Genomic DNA, 13,230 nt, shown 5'->3' on the forward strand with positions numbered 1-13,230 from the left:
TGAGAAATATCAAGGTAGACAAGTCTCCAGGGCCTGATGGGAGATATCCCAGAATACTGAGAGGCAAGAGAGGAAATTGCTGGGGCCTTGAGAGAAATCTTTGTATCCTCTCTGGCTACAGGGGAGGTCCCAGTGGATTGGGCAATAGTCAATGTTGTTCCTTTGTTTAAGAGGGGTAGCAAGAGTAATCAAGGTAGTTACAGGCCCATGAGCCTTAGATCAGTGGTAGGGAAATTATTGGAGAGGATTCTTTGAGACAGGATTTATTCCCACTTGGAAATAAATGGATGTATTAGTGAGAGGCAGCATGGTTTTGTGAAGGGGAGGTTGTGTCTCACGAACTTGATCAAGTTTTTCGAGGAAGTGACAAAGATGATTGACGGTAGGGCAGTGGATGTTGTTTACATGGACTTCAGTAAGGCCTTTGACAAGGTTCCTCATGACAGACTGGTGCAGAAGTTAAAGTTGCATGGGACCAAAGGTGAACTGGCAAGGTGAATACAAAACTGGCTCAGTCAAAGAAGACAGAGGGTAGCAGTGGAAGGGTGCATTTCTGAATGGAGGGCTGTGACAAGTGGCGTTCCTCAGGGATCAGTGCTGGGACCTTTGCTGTTTGTAATATATATAAATGATTTGGAGGAAAATGTAACTGGATTGATTAGTAATTTTGCAGACGACACAAAGGTTAGTGGTTTTGCAGATAACGATGAGGACCATCAGCAGGATATAGGTCGGTTGGAGACTTGGGCGGAGAGATGGCAGATGGAGTTTAATCTGGACAAATGTGAGGTAATGCATTTTGGAAGGTCTAATACAGATAGGAAATATATAGTAAATGGCAGAACCCTTAAGAGTATTGATATGCAAAGGGATCTGTGTGTACAAGTAGACAGGTCACTGAAAGTGGCAATGCTGGTGGAGAAGGTAGTCAAGAAGGCATACGACACGTTTGCCTTCATCAGCCGGGGTATTGAGTTTAAAAATTGGCAAGTCATGTTGATGCTTTATAGAACCTTAGTGAGGCCACACTTGGAATATAGTGTTCAATTCTGGTTGCCACACTGCAGGAAGGATGTGGAGGCTTTGGAGAGGATACAGAAAAGAGGGTACAGAAAAGATTTACTAGACTGTCGCCTTTTATGGAGGGCATTAGCTGTGAGGAGACGTTGGAGAAACATTATTTGTTCTCATTGGAGCAACGGAGGCTGAGGGGAGACCTGATAGAAGTCTACAAGATTGTGAGGGGCATGGACAGAGTGGATAGTAGAAGCTTTTTCCCAGGTGGAACAGTAAATTACTAGGGGGCGTGGGTTTAAGGTGTGAGGAGCAAGTTTTAAAAGAGATGTACGAGGCAGATTTTTTACACAGAGAGTGGTGGGTGCCTGGAATTCGGTGCAGGGGGAGCAGTGAAAGTGGATACGGTAGTGACCTTTAAGGGGCGTCTTGGCAAATACATGAATGAGATGGGAATAGAGGGTCCCTGGAAGTGTAGGATGTTTTAGTTAAGTCAGGCAGCGTGGTGGATGCAGGCTTGAAGGGCCAAAGGGCCTGTTCCTGTGCTGTAATGTCCTTTGTTCTTTGCTTGAAAGGGCAAAGTACTTGGTAATTTCCCAGCACTTTTTTGCTGTAAAGAAATGACAGATTAGACTTCAAATCCAGGTCAGACCTTCAGTGTAAATTAATTACAGACGCGCTGAATTGAAGGGAGTAGAAGTAACCACACCTATTTTGCAAGGCGGTATTTGATGTGAATTTTTTCATCATTGTTTAATGGCTTGCATGGATAATGCTTTGAGATCTGTATAAGAAATTCACACAATCCAATTTTATAAAATATTTTCTTTGGTTTCAGGAAAAAAAACCCATTTTGAATGTTATACCAGACAGACCAAATGAACACTTGGGCATTTTGGGCAGTGGTGTATTGCTTTAGCATCACCATTGGAGTCCCTGCCATCAGCTGTCATGAGGAAAAAGTTTTCCAATCAGGTAGGAAAGTGAGCATTACCGGTGTGACTGCTTTTGGGAGTGGTAACAGTTTACTGACAATGGTGTGATCTAAAGCCACTGCATCCAGCAGTGCAGAGATTCCCCAGATTGATATTTTGTTTTTCTCTTCCGTGACAATGGTGGTGTCAACCCTCACCACCCCCTCCTGTGCCCCCCCAGATCACCATCACTGCCATCCCTAGCCTCCCTATTGCCAATGTTGGGGGAAAAGGTCAAAGAGGTGGCACAGTGGTTAGCGCTGCTACCTCACAGCACAAGGGACACAGGTTCAATTCCGGCCTCGAGTCACTATCTGTATGAGTTTGCACGTTCTCACCATGTCTGCACGGGTTTCCTCCAGGTATTCCGGTTTCCTCCCACAGTCCAAAGGTGTGCGGGTTTTAGGGTCATGCTAAGTTGACCCTAGTGTAAGGGGGATTAGCAGGGTATATATGTGGGGGTTATGGGAATTGGGCCTGGGTGGGATTGTGGTTGGTACAGACTTGATGGGCCAAATGGCCTCCTTCTGTACTATAGAGATTCTATGACCATGGCCAGAAATGCAACCAGGAGTTTTGTCTGTGTTTTGTACTGGTCTATGTAGTTCTGAACTGTGAATTTGCACTATTGTGCCAGAATGATATCCCAATGATTGGGATATTGCTAACCTAATTTTGTTCTGGTTTCTTGCAACCAACAGGGGGATAAGAAGTTTGTTGCATTTGCTTGGACCAGATATGCACTGACTTCCAAGTTGGAATTTCAGTATACTTCAATCAATTGTCCACTTAATTGTGTTTTTAATTTCTTTTAGTTATGACTATCAAGACTCAAAAATCAGATACATGCTAAATCAGTCTGAAATTGCATCAGATTAATAAAGACAAGGTATATGTTAAAACAGTCAGTGGAAGCAGCTTCTGTCAGTTATGGACAAGCCACATGTTTAATTTCCATGATGCTTCACCAACTGGACAGCACAGCTGGAATCATGATTCTACCTTTTCCCTGGTAATGAGCTCCTCAGTTGGTTGGGCCAGGTTGTATGCTGCTGAGTCAGGTTCCACGCTTGGCTTGGTATAGGGTTACAATGCAAGTGATGCTTTAGTTCCATCCCCCACTTTGATTCTTAGCCACACTGAGTAGACTGAGCCCAGGTACCAATTCTAATCTGATGCTAAGCCATACATGCTTAGTTTGGGCGTACAAAGGATTGAACAAGGTACTTTGTAAATAGTGAAAAGCCCAAAATAGTATGTGGTGGGGGGAATGGGTGGCGGTGGGTGTGGATACATCATTAAAATGTCAAAATTTAATTGAAATGGCTAATACATTAATATTTACATGTAGAATACAAGTGCATTGAAAACAATCATCAGCTATTCTAATCTTTGGTTAGAGCACACCTGCAAGAAATTTTTGGCACTAGATCTTAGGAAGAATATATTGGCGTTGGAGGGAGAACAAGTGCAGATTTATCATAATGATATCCAAACTTCAAGAATTAAATTAGGAGAAGGCATTACACAAGCTAGGGGTATTTCATTGGAATTTTGAAGATTAAGGAGTCATTAGATCAAAATTTTCAAGTTATTATGTGTAATAGATAGACCAAACAGACAGCGACTATTCCCACTCGGGGAATCTAGGATTATGAGGTAGAAATGTAAAAACTAGATCTTTCAGGAATGAAATTAGGAAAAGGTTCGTGCAAAGGGTACTTTATGTTTGAAATCTTGTCAGTAAATTCCATGTAATGCTAGATCAAATGTTCGTTTCAAATTTAATTATTCTTCTGGTTGGCCAACAATGCTAAGGAAAATGAGCAGCCTTGGCAGTATATGGAGTTGGAGCACAAATAAACCATAATCTCATTAAATGGGGGAACACGTTCAAGAAGCTAAACTCCCTACTCCTGTCCCTATATTCGTGAACTGGTCCCAGATTCCAACCCAGGTCATAAGAACTTAAGAACTAGGAGCAGGAGTAGGCCATCTGGTCCCTCGAGCCTGCTCCACCATTTAATAAGATCATGGCTGATCTTTTTGTGGATTCAGCTCCACTTAATGGCCTGCTCACCATAACTCTTAATTCCTCTACTGTTCAAAAATTTATTTATCCTTACCTTAAAAACATTCAATGAGGTAGCCTCAACTGCTTCACTGGGCATGGAATTCCACAGATTCACAATCAGTCCAAAATCGGCTTCCCCCTAGTTTTAGTTTCACCTGCCAGTGAAAACAACTTCCCTGCTTCTAATCTATTCCCTTCATAATCTTATATGTTTCTATAAGGTCTTCTCTCATTCTTCTGAACTCCAGAGAGTATAGCCCCAGTCTACGCAATGTCTCCTCATAAAGCCAACCCTCTCAACTCTGGAATCAACCAAGTGAATCTCCTCGGCACCCCCTCCAGTATCAGTATATCCTTCCTCAAGTAAGGAGACCAAAACTGTGCACAGTACTCCACGTTTGGCCTCACCAGCACCTTATACAGCTGCAGTATAATCTCACTGTTTTTAAACTCCATCCCTCTGGCAATGAAGGACAAAATTCCATTCGACTTCTTAATTCCCTGCTGCACCTGCAAACCAACTTCTTGAGATTCCTGCACAAGGACACGCAGGTCCCTCTGCACAGCAGCATGCTGCAATTTTTTACCATTTAAATAATGGTCCATTTTGCCGTTATTCCTACCAAATGGATGACCTCACATTTACCAACATTGTACTCCATCTGCCAGACCCTCGCCCACTCACTTTGATTATCTATATCCCTTTGCAGACTTCCAGCATCCTGTGCACACTTTGCTGTTCCACCTATCTTAGTGTCATCTGCGAATTTTGACAGACCACACTTGGCCCCCAACTTCAAATCATCGCTGATCGCTGAGGCATACTACTAGTCATTGATCGCCAACCAGAAAAACACCCATTTACCCTCACTCTTTGCTTCCTGTTAGTTAACCAATCCTCTATCTATGCCAATACATTACCCGTAACACTGTCACCCTTTACCTTACGTAGCAGTCTATGGTGTGGCACCTTGTCAAATACCTTCTGGAAATCCAGATGCACCACATCCACAGGTTTCCCATTGCCCACTGCACATAGAATGTTCTCAAAGAATTCCACCAAATTAGTCAAACATGACCTGCCTTCATGAACCCATGCTGCATCTTGCCAATGGGACAAGGTCTGTGGCTGAGCCCCACAAATAAGGCTGGGCTCAGACTCCACCTTCCACTCCCCCTAGCCCCCACCAACTTTTCACACCCAGGCTTGGCACTGAGTAATATAGCAGGTTCAGCCCAAAATCTATTCCAGGATTGGTTCTGACCACACAGAGCAGGAGGAACTCGGATTTGATCATCATCTGAGCTGGCATTTTCTGCTTCTGTGGTTTCCAACCTCCCTCCTCCACTCAGCCCTTTTGTGTGATCAGTGTGGGTGCTGGAACAGGTCTGGCAAGTTAAAAGCAAATTACTGGATGCTGGAATCTGAAACAAAAACAGAAAATGCTGGCACATCTCAGCAGGTTTTACAGCATCTGTGGAGAGAGAACAGATCGAACGTTCTGAGTCTGGATGATTTGTTGTCAGACCTGTGTTCTGTCTTCACAGATCTGACAATTTGTTGACTTCAGAAGCAGAAAATCCCTGGCCTGAATGTCTAATCATATCAGGCAGTGAGCAGTGAAGCTGAGACCAAACTTGGAGACAGGTGAAAATGGAAAAGAGTGGGATGAAATGGAAAACTCTTTCAAAGAAACTACCTAGGCACAATGGGCCACGTGTTTTTTATTTGATATAAAACTCCCAGGGTCATTTTTTGATAAATCTTACAAAGACAAGATACTTTTTTACTTCAGGCTTTTGTTTTGTTTGTGCTGCCATTTTCCTGGCAAGAGCAAATAGAGGCACATATGCCACCTGATTTCAGTGACTAATTCTCTTGTAAACATACAGTTTAAATCAGGAGTGCTTATGTCAACACTGAAAGTCATTGTCATTGTATAAACTCACCTAAAGTAGAAAAAATGTAAATTTGAAACAGTAGAGAAAATGGTAGATATTGAGGAATGGTTTCAGGACTATCTTGTTTATGATTGGATGGTGGTTACATGTATTGAATGTCTCATTCTCATAGTTATAATGTAGTAACCTCGTATTTAGATGACTGTCCTATTGCCGCTTGATATACTTTCCCTCCCCGCCCATCCTCAGCTCCTCCACCGCCCTCTCTCTCTCTCTCTCTCTTCCCCCCCCCCAAAATCCTCAGCTCCTCCACCCCACATGCATACAGGTAAGCCCCACCCCCACAGAGCTCCCCAGAAGGGGCAGTGCCAAGGTACAGTCTAACATGTTTTGCTGCCTCTAGGAGCTGTACTTAACTGTGTGTCCCTGACTGGTTTCCTTCACCTGGTTCCTGTTTTTAAAAACCTGTTGTAAACCTCGCTGACATGATATCATGTTGACAAGAGTGGGATGGGATGGGGAGGTATATTCCCATATGGGGGACAATATGGTGGGCAGCCCTTTGATGATACTTTTCTAAATGAGGTTCCTGACCTTTGTGGGCAAGAAACATGTTATGTAAATGGCAGGGTTGGGGAGATCTCACCAGTGAGATTCTCATTTAAGTCTTGAGAGATTTTGTGCCCACGTTACCGTCCCTGCCAATATGATAACTGTGATCACAAGGATGTTGAGTTGTTGTAAAAACACAACTGATGTCTTTAATATACTTAAGCGATATACTACCTATAAATGTGACTTATGTGTTGACTCCAACTCAACACTATTCTGTTGTATCATAACTAATCTCATAAAGAGGCCCAGCAAGCCATTCAATTGTATTGAACTACTTCAAGGAGATCACTCACTCATAATCAACCTTCTCTTGATTACTTGCAATGAGCTGGCTTTGTCAGTGATGCACACATCTCAAAAATGAATGCACAACGTAAGTTGAATTGTGATTGTCTCTGTTTTTCTATTTAGTGCAATAAGTGTGGGAGTGGTTTAAAATTATCTGTGATTCATTAGTGATTGGGCAGGTTCATGTACTATGGGCTGTGGCAGAAAGCAGGGAAATCTAGTTTGATATCTGATGAATGATCTTCATTTGATAGTGATGGTGGCACTTGGGGTCCAGTTAATAATGGATTGATGTGTTTTAAAAACAAAAAATATCATTAAAGGTTGTTTGGACTTTGTGTGCTTCAGGCCAGCATCCAACTAGACTGCAATTCATTATGCAGTGAAAATTATTCACTGAAGTGTGTAAATGCCAATAGAACAGTACAGCACAATACAGGGCCTTTGGCTCTCGATGTTGTGACGGGCTATGTCCAAACCCAAGATCCAGCTATCCCACTCCTATCATTCTGGTGTGTTCCATGTGCCTGTCCAATAACCGCTTAAAGTTCCTGAAGTGTCTGACTCCACTATCACAGCAGGCAGTGCATTCCACACCCCAACCACTCTGAGTAAAGAATCTACCTTGGACATCCCTCCTATATCTCCCACCATGAACTTTATAGTTATGCCCCCTAGTAACAGCTGCATCCACCCGAGGAAATAGTTTCTGCATGTCCACTCTATCTATCCCCCTCATCATTTTATAAACCTCTATTAAGTCGCCTGTCATCCTGCTCCGCTTGAAAGAGAAAAGCCCCAGCTCCCTCAATCTTTCCTCATAAGACATACCCTCCAAACCAGGCAGCATCCTGGTCAATCTCCTCTGCACTCTCTCCAATGCTTCCACAATAGTGAGGTGACCAGAACGGCACACAATATTCCAAATGTGGTCTCACCAAGGTCCTGTATAGTTGAAGCATAACCCCATGGCTCTTAAACTCAAACCCCCAGTTAATAAATGCTAACACACTATAAGCCTTCTTCACTGCTGTATCCACTTGAGTGGCAACCTTCAGAGATCTGTGGATATGAACCCCAAGATCTCTCTGTTCCTCCACATTCCTCAGAACCCTGTCGTTGACCCTGTAATCCACATTCAAGTTTGTCCTACCAAAAGGACACGAACCTCATAAATACATAATAAGAGGAGCTAAACTAAAGGGAAATTGAGGTCTTTTGTTCAAGGTAGGAAACTCTGAATTATGTACTGAGTGCAAGTTAACTCTAAAAGGAAATGCAGGGCACCCCACCCTAGCGCCCCACCTCTTGCTGCTGTTTTATATTTTATAAAGTTGGCCATGTGACGTATATATGTCCCACCTTGGGAAGGCATCACTATATTTAGGCTCCTACTGCACAGTTTGGAGCCTGATATAATTAAATAGCTACTGCATAGAATTTCCAGGGCTTGGGAAGCCAGTCAGTAAAATGACAGTGAAAACTGTCTGCTCTGGTACATTAATGCTTTTTTGAGCATCCCTGGAAGCCATCAATGCTCCCAGACATTAAGGAAGCCTTCAGCTTCCTTTCACTCATTTGTGACTCTCGCTCCCTTCAGTGATCAATGAGCCCATCCCTCCCCTGACACAAATGCTGACACCCTCCCCCACCTCCCCCCCTTTATTGCTGAACTCTGATTCCCTTCTCCCACTAAGCTCTAGTTTTGAGCATCTTGCCAGAACGTGACATTCTGATTTGCTCCCAGTTACAGGGGAACATTTCCCGTGGTCCCTCGATGCTGCCTGTTGTAGCTCACTTTCCCCATGTGGCAACCTAACTGGCTACCAAGAAGGAAGAAAATGTTGATGTGGTCTCACCTTTAATATCAGCAGGACCTCCTCATCCCTGGGATTTCTGGTGTACATATGCTTCCTGCACCACCACTAACCTCTTTGAATACCGGGGCCATAGAGTGCCAAAGTAAGGAGGTTGTAAACTGTTTAGGTGCAGTAGGAGTAACTTGTTCAATTTTGGAAGGATGACAAAGCCATAGAGCGCAGAACAGATTTACCAGAAAGGTACTAGGGATGTATGGTTTCAGTTCTGTGAAGAGACTAGGGAAATTGATGTTGTTCCCCTTACAGCAGAGAACGTTATTTATTTATTAGATTTATTAGAGATGTTCAAAATCATGAATAGTGTTAATAACATTTATAAGGAGAAACATTTCCTCGTAACCAGAGGACACAGAATTAAGGTAATTTGCAAATTAAACAGAAGAAAGATGAGAATTTAAGCAGCTAATTATACTGTGGTTTCGCACTATCCTTTACGGTAGGTAATATTCCCCATTCCCACCCCCACCACGAGATATCGTCCCAGATGGGAAAATTCCACCAGTAGAGCAAGGTCTTAGCACGCTGATTGTAAAATTATAAGTGATTAGAAGACACTTATTAACTTTATATATAATCATGGAAGATGCTACATGAATGGCAGTTCTTTTTCTTCCATGAAACCCATTTTTAATTTGAACTCACCAAGCTTAAAAATAAGCACCAGCCCAGCCAATATCGGGACATAGGGCACGATCTTACGAAAAAATTTTAAGTGCTGGGTGACTGAGAAAACGGGAGAGAATCGTGCCGGATTTTTGGGTGAGCTGTGAATCATAATCTTATGACACTTAGTGCAAAAAAAAGTGCAGGATGCGATTCTTGGTGGCTGGCAGGGGCAGAGAGCCTGAGCTTGCCAGGGAGGCTGGCTGCTGAGCTCTTGGAGTGCCAATGCAAACAGGTGCCCCAATCTCCCAGTGTACTGGGATATCTCCTGCCACCCATCCCCCGTCCCCCCATCCCACAGATATTGGGGCCAATCGTCCCCTATGCTGGTCCTCCCAGTTGCAGACCCTGCAGCCTGCCCCAGTTCTCCCAATTGCCACAAGGAACTGATGTTCCATACGAGTGCTGGGGCAAGGCCCCAAGAAGCACAACATTTCCAATGTTACTAGTGTTTCCTGCCATCCTATGGCCAGACTGTCTATCTGGCCTGCTACCAGGCTAGAGGCATCTGTATAGTTAGTTTATGAGACTGTGTTGTTAAGTTCAGCGGGATAGCTTGGTTCTTCAGCTGATCTTGGTCACCTTGCATCCGCCATGGTTCCTGATTCATGATGCAGCCATATGTTTGTAAGTAATGTATGTGTGGTTTGAAACTTGGCACTTCAATTATAAAAGTAAAACCAATAATCTATTGCAATCATTTTGCCAACTATTATAATCAGAATTCTATGTTCATGGTGTGAATGAATGTCTGCACATCTTACTAATTGTGTTACATCTTATTATCATATTTTATCCATCTGAAATGTCTCACAGTTGTAGCTCTATCAATTTTGAGCTTTCAAATTTTCAAAATTTGACACATTTGTGATTGGATCATGTAAAACTTGCCTTTTGGTAAGTTTCATTTTTTTTCCGCACAATTTTTATTCTTGGGAATGTGTAGTGCCATTTTTCCAACAGTGAGGTTCCCAATCACTTTAGTTGATCAGTAAATGAGTAACTACAATTTTAGTATTGCAATCTGAGGACTGACTGACAAGTTCAGTGCATGATATTTAATTTCAAAATAATTGAGAGGATGAAATTTTAAGTAGGGAATTCTTTCAGAATCTTTTTTAGGGTTGGCTATTGTCATGAACTGATAATTGTTCAGAATAGCAACACTAAATAGAGTTGACTATAAAACAGAATAGATATTTCAGAGCAGTAATGCACAACATGAGGCCATGCTGTAGTTTTGTCAGCCAAATACTGCTTTCAATATTTATACTCAAACCAGGCTTTTTTATAGGCTCACTACATACTCAACTTGAATTTAACAGTTATTGTGTTGTATATGTATCCACAGAAACATAAAAAAAAGGAGCACGAGCAGGTCATTTGGCCCTTTGAGTCTGCTGTGCCGTTCAATATGATCATGGCTGATCGCCAGTTCAGTAGCCTAATCCTGCTTTCTCCCCATAACTTTTAATACCATTTGTCCCAACTGCTATATCTAGATGCCTCTTGAATACATTCAATGTTTTGGTATCAACTACTTCCTGTGGTAATGAATTCCACAGCTCACCACTCTTTTTGGGTGAAGAAGTGTCTTCACGTCTCCACCACCACCCCCCACCCCCGTCTAAATGGTCTACCACAAATTATCAGATTGTGATACCTGGTTCCAGACTCCCCCATCATTGGGAACATCCTCCCTGCATCTATCCTATCTAGGCCTGTTAGAATTTTATAAGTCTATGAGATCCCCCTTCATTTGTTTGAACTTCAGCAAAAGCAATCTTAACCTAGTCAATGTCTCCTCCTACATCAGTTCCCCTCATCCCAGGAATCAGCCTGGTAAACCTTTGCTGCACTCCCTCAAGAGCAAGAATATCGTTCCTCAGAAAAGGAGACCAAAACTGCACACAAAACTTTAGGTGTGGCCTCACCAAGGCCTTGTATAATTACAGAAACACATCCCTGCTCCTGTACTCAAAACCTCTCGCTATGAAGACCATCATATCATTTGCCTTCTTTACTGCCTGCTGCACCTGCATGCTTACCTCCAGTTACTGGTGCACAAGGACATCCAAGTCTCGCTGTACACTCTCCTCTCCCAATTTAGAGCCATTCAGGTAGTAATCTGCCTCCTTGTTTTTGCTTCCAAATTGAATAACCTCACATTTATCCAAATTATGCTGCATCTGCCATTGATTTGCCCACTCACCCAACCTGTCCAGATCATACTGAAGGTTCTTTGCATCCTCGTCACAATTCATCCTCCCACCTGACTTGGTATTATCTGCAAACTTTGTGATGTTACGTTTTGTTCCCTCATCCAAATCATTTAATATATATTGTGAATAGCTGGGGTCCCAGCACCGATCCCTGTGGCACCCCACTAGTTACTGCCTGCCAATTTGAAAAGGACCCATTAATTCTTACTCTTTGTTTCCTCTCTGCCAACCAGTTTTCTATCCATCTCAATATCCAGTTGTGAACATTAACTTGTCAATTCAGTAATTTCAGTGCTTTTAAATCAGATTTATAAACAATACCCCTCTTCTAGCCAGACTTTTATCAGTTCTTGCAACCCATTTATCTTAATTATTCTGGTCTATATTTATCATAGAATACATTTTTTTCTTTTGTAATATTATGTGCTCCACACCATTCAAAATTAAGATGCTGAAGCAATCTGCTTCCAAATGTTGCAAGAACCGGACAGCATTCAGGCTTGGGTTGATAAGTGGCAAATAATATTTGCGTCACACAAGTGGCTTCTCCTCAGGTGCTTATTGGCATTATCATTGTTGAATCCTCACTATTGGTACCCTGGTGGGTAATACTGACCAGAAACTAAACTAGACCAGTTGTATAAAAACTATGGCTATGAGAACAAGTCAATACTACGCCTCCCAAACCTTCAAACCTTGTCCACCATGTACAAGATGCAAACCACATATGAAAATTTTCCACTTGCCTGGACAAGTGCAGCTCCAACACTATTGAAGAAGCTCAGTGCCACTACAGGAGCAGGGATGTGTTTCTGCAATTATACAAGGCCTTAGTGAGGCCATACCTAAAATATTGTGTGCAGTGTTGGTCTCCTTTTCTGAGGAATGATGTTCTTGCTCTCGAGGGAGTGCAGCGTAGGTTTACCAGGCGGATTCCTGGGAAGAAGCAGACCACTTGATCAACCAATCCATCACCTTAAGCATTCACGGTTTCCACGTGGCCACACAGTGACAGCAGAGTATATCATCCACAAGATGCACTGCAGCAACTCACCAAGCCTCCTTCAACAGCACATTCACACATGCGACCCTTACGACCTAGAAGAACAAGGGCAGCAGGCAGTTGGTAATACTCCTCCAAACCACACACTATCCTGACTTAGCAATTCATTGTCTTTGGGTAAAAAATCTTGGCAGCTCTTCCTGAAAGCACTGTGGGTACACCTGCACCATGTGGATTGCCATGGTTGAAGAAGATGGCTCATCACCACATTTTGCAAGGACAAGTAGGAATGGGCAACAGATGTTGTCCTTGCCAATTATGTCCATGTCCCATGAAAGGAATAAAAGAGAACTGACTTCTAACATCCTTTTTGCTCTCAACAATTGAGAACAAGTTGAAAATCCTATTTTGTTTTATTCCTTTAAGTTAAAGAAGAAAGGACCTGCTACTCACAACTTTAGGATGTCCTAGAACATAGAACATAGAACATAGAACATTACAGCGCAGAACAGGCCCTTCGGCCCACGATGTTGCGCCGACCAGTTAAAAAAAAAACAACCACAATGACCCACTAACCTAAACCAATCCCTTTTCG

General features: G+C 42.7%; 1 protein-coding gene across 3 annotated transcripts in view; it reads left to right on the forward strand.

Moving 5' to 3' along the window:
* LOC145345761 (transmembrane protein 144-like) overlaps positions 1–13,230 on the forward strand; it is a 113,425-nt gene that overhangs the window by 7,481 nt on the left and 92,714 nt on the right. For all 3 annotated transcript variants that reach the window (XM_080193471.1, XM_080193473.1, XM_080193470.1), the window contains exon 2: positions 1,853–1,989. In XM_080193471.1, coding sequence (XP_080049597.1) covers positions 1,872–1,989 — 118 coding nt within the window. In that variant the 5' untranslated portion in view covers positions 1,853–1,871. The remainder of the gene's footprint in view (positions 1–1,852; positions 1,990–13,230) is intronic.

Source organism: Carcharhinus amblyrhynchos, chromosome 1, assembly GCF_965287045.1.
Source record: "Carcharhinus amblyrhynchos chromosome 1, sCarAmb.v2.hapA, whole genome shotgun sequence".
Lineage (NCBI taxonomy): Eukaryota > Metazoa > Chordata > Chondrichthyes > Carcharhiniformes > Carcharhinidae > Carcharhinus > Carcharhinus amblyrhynchos.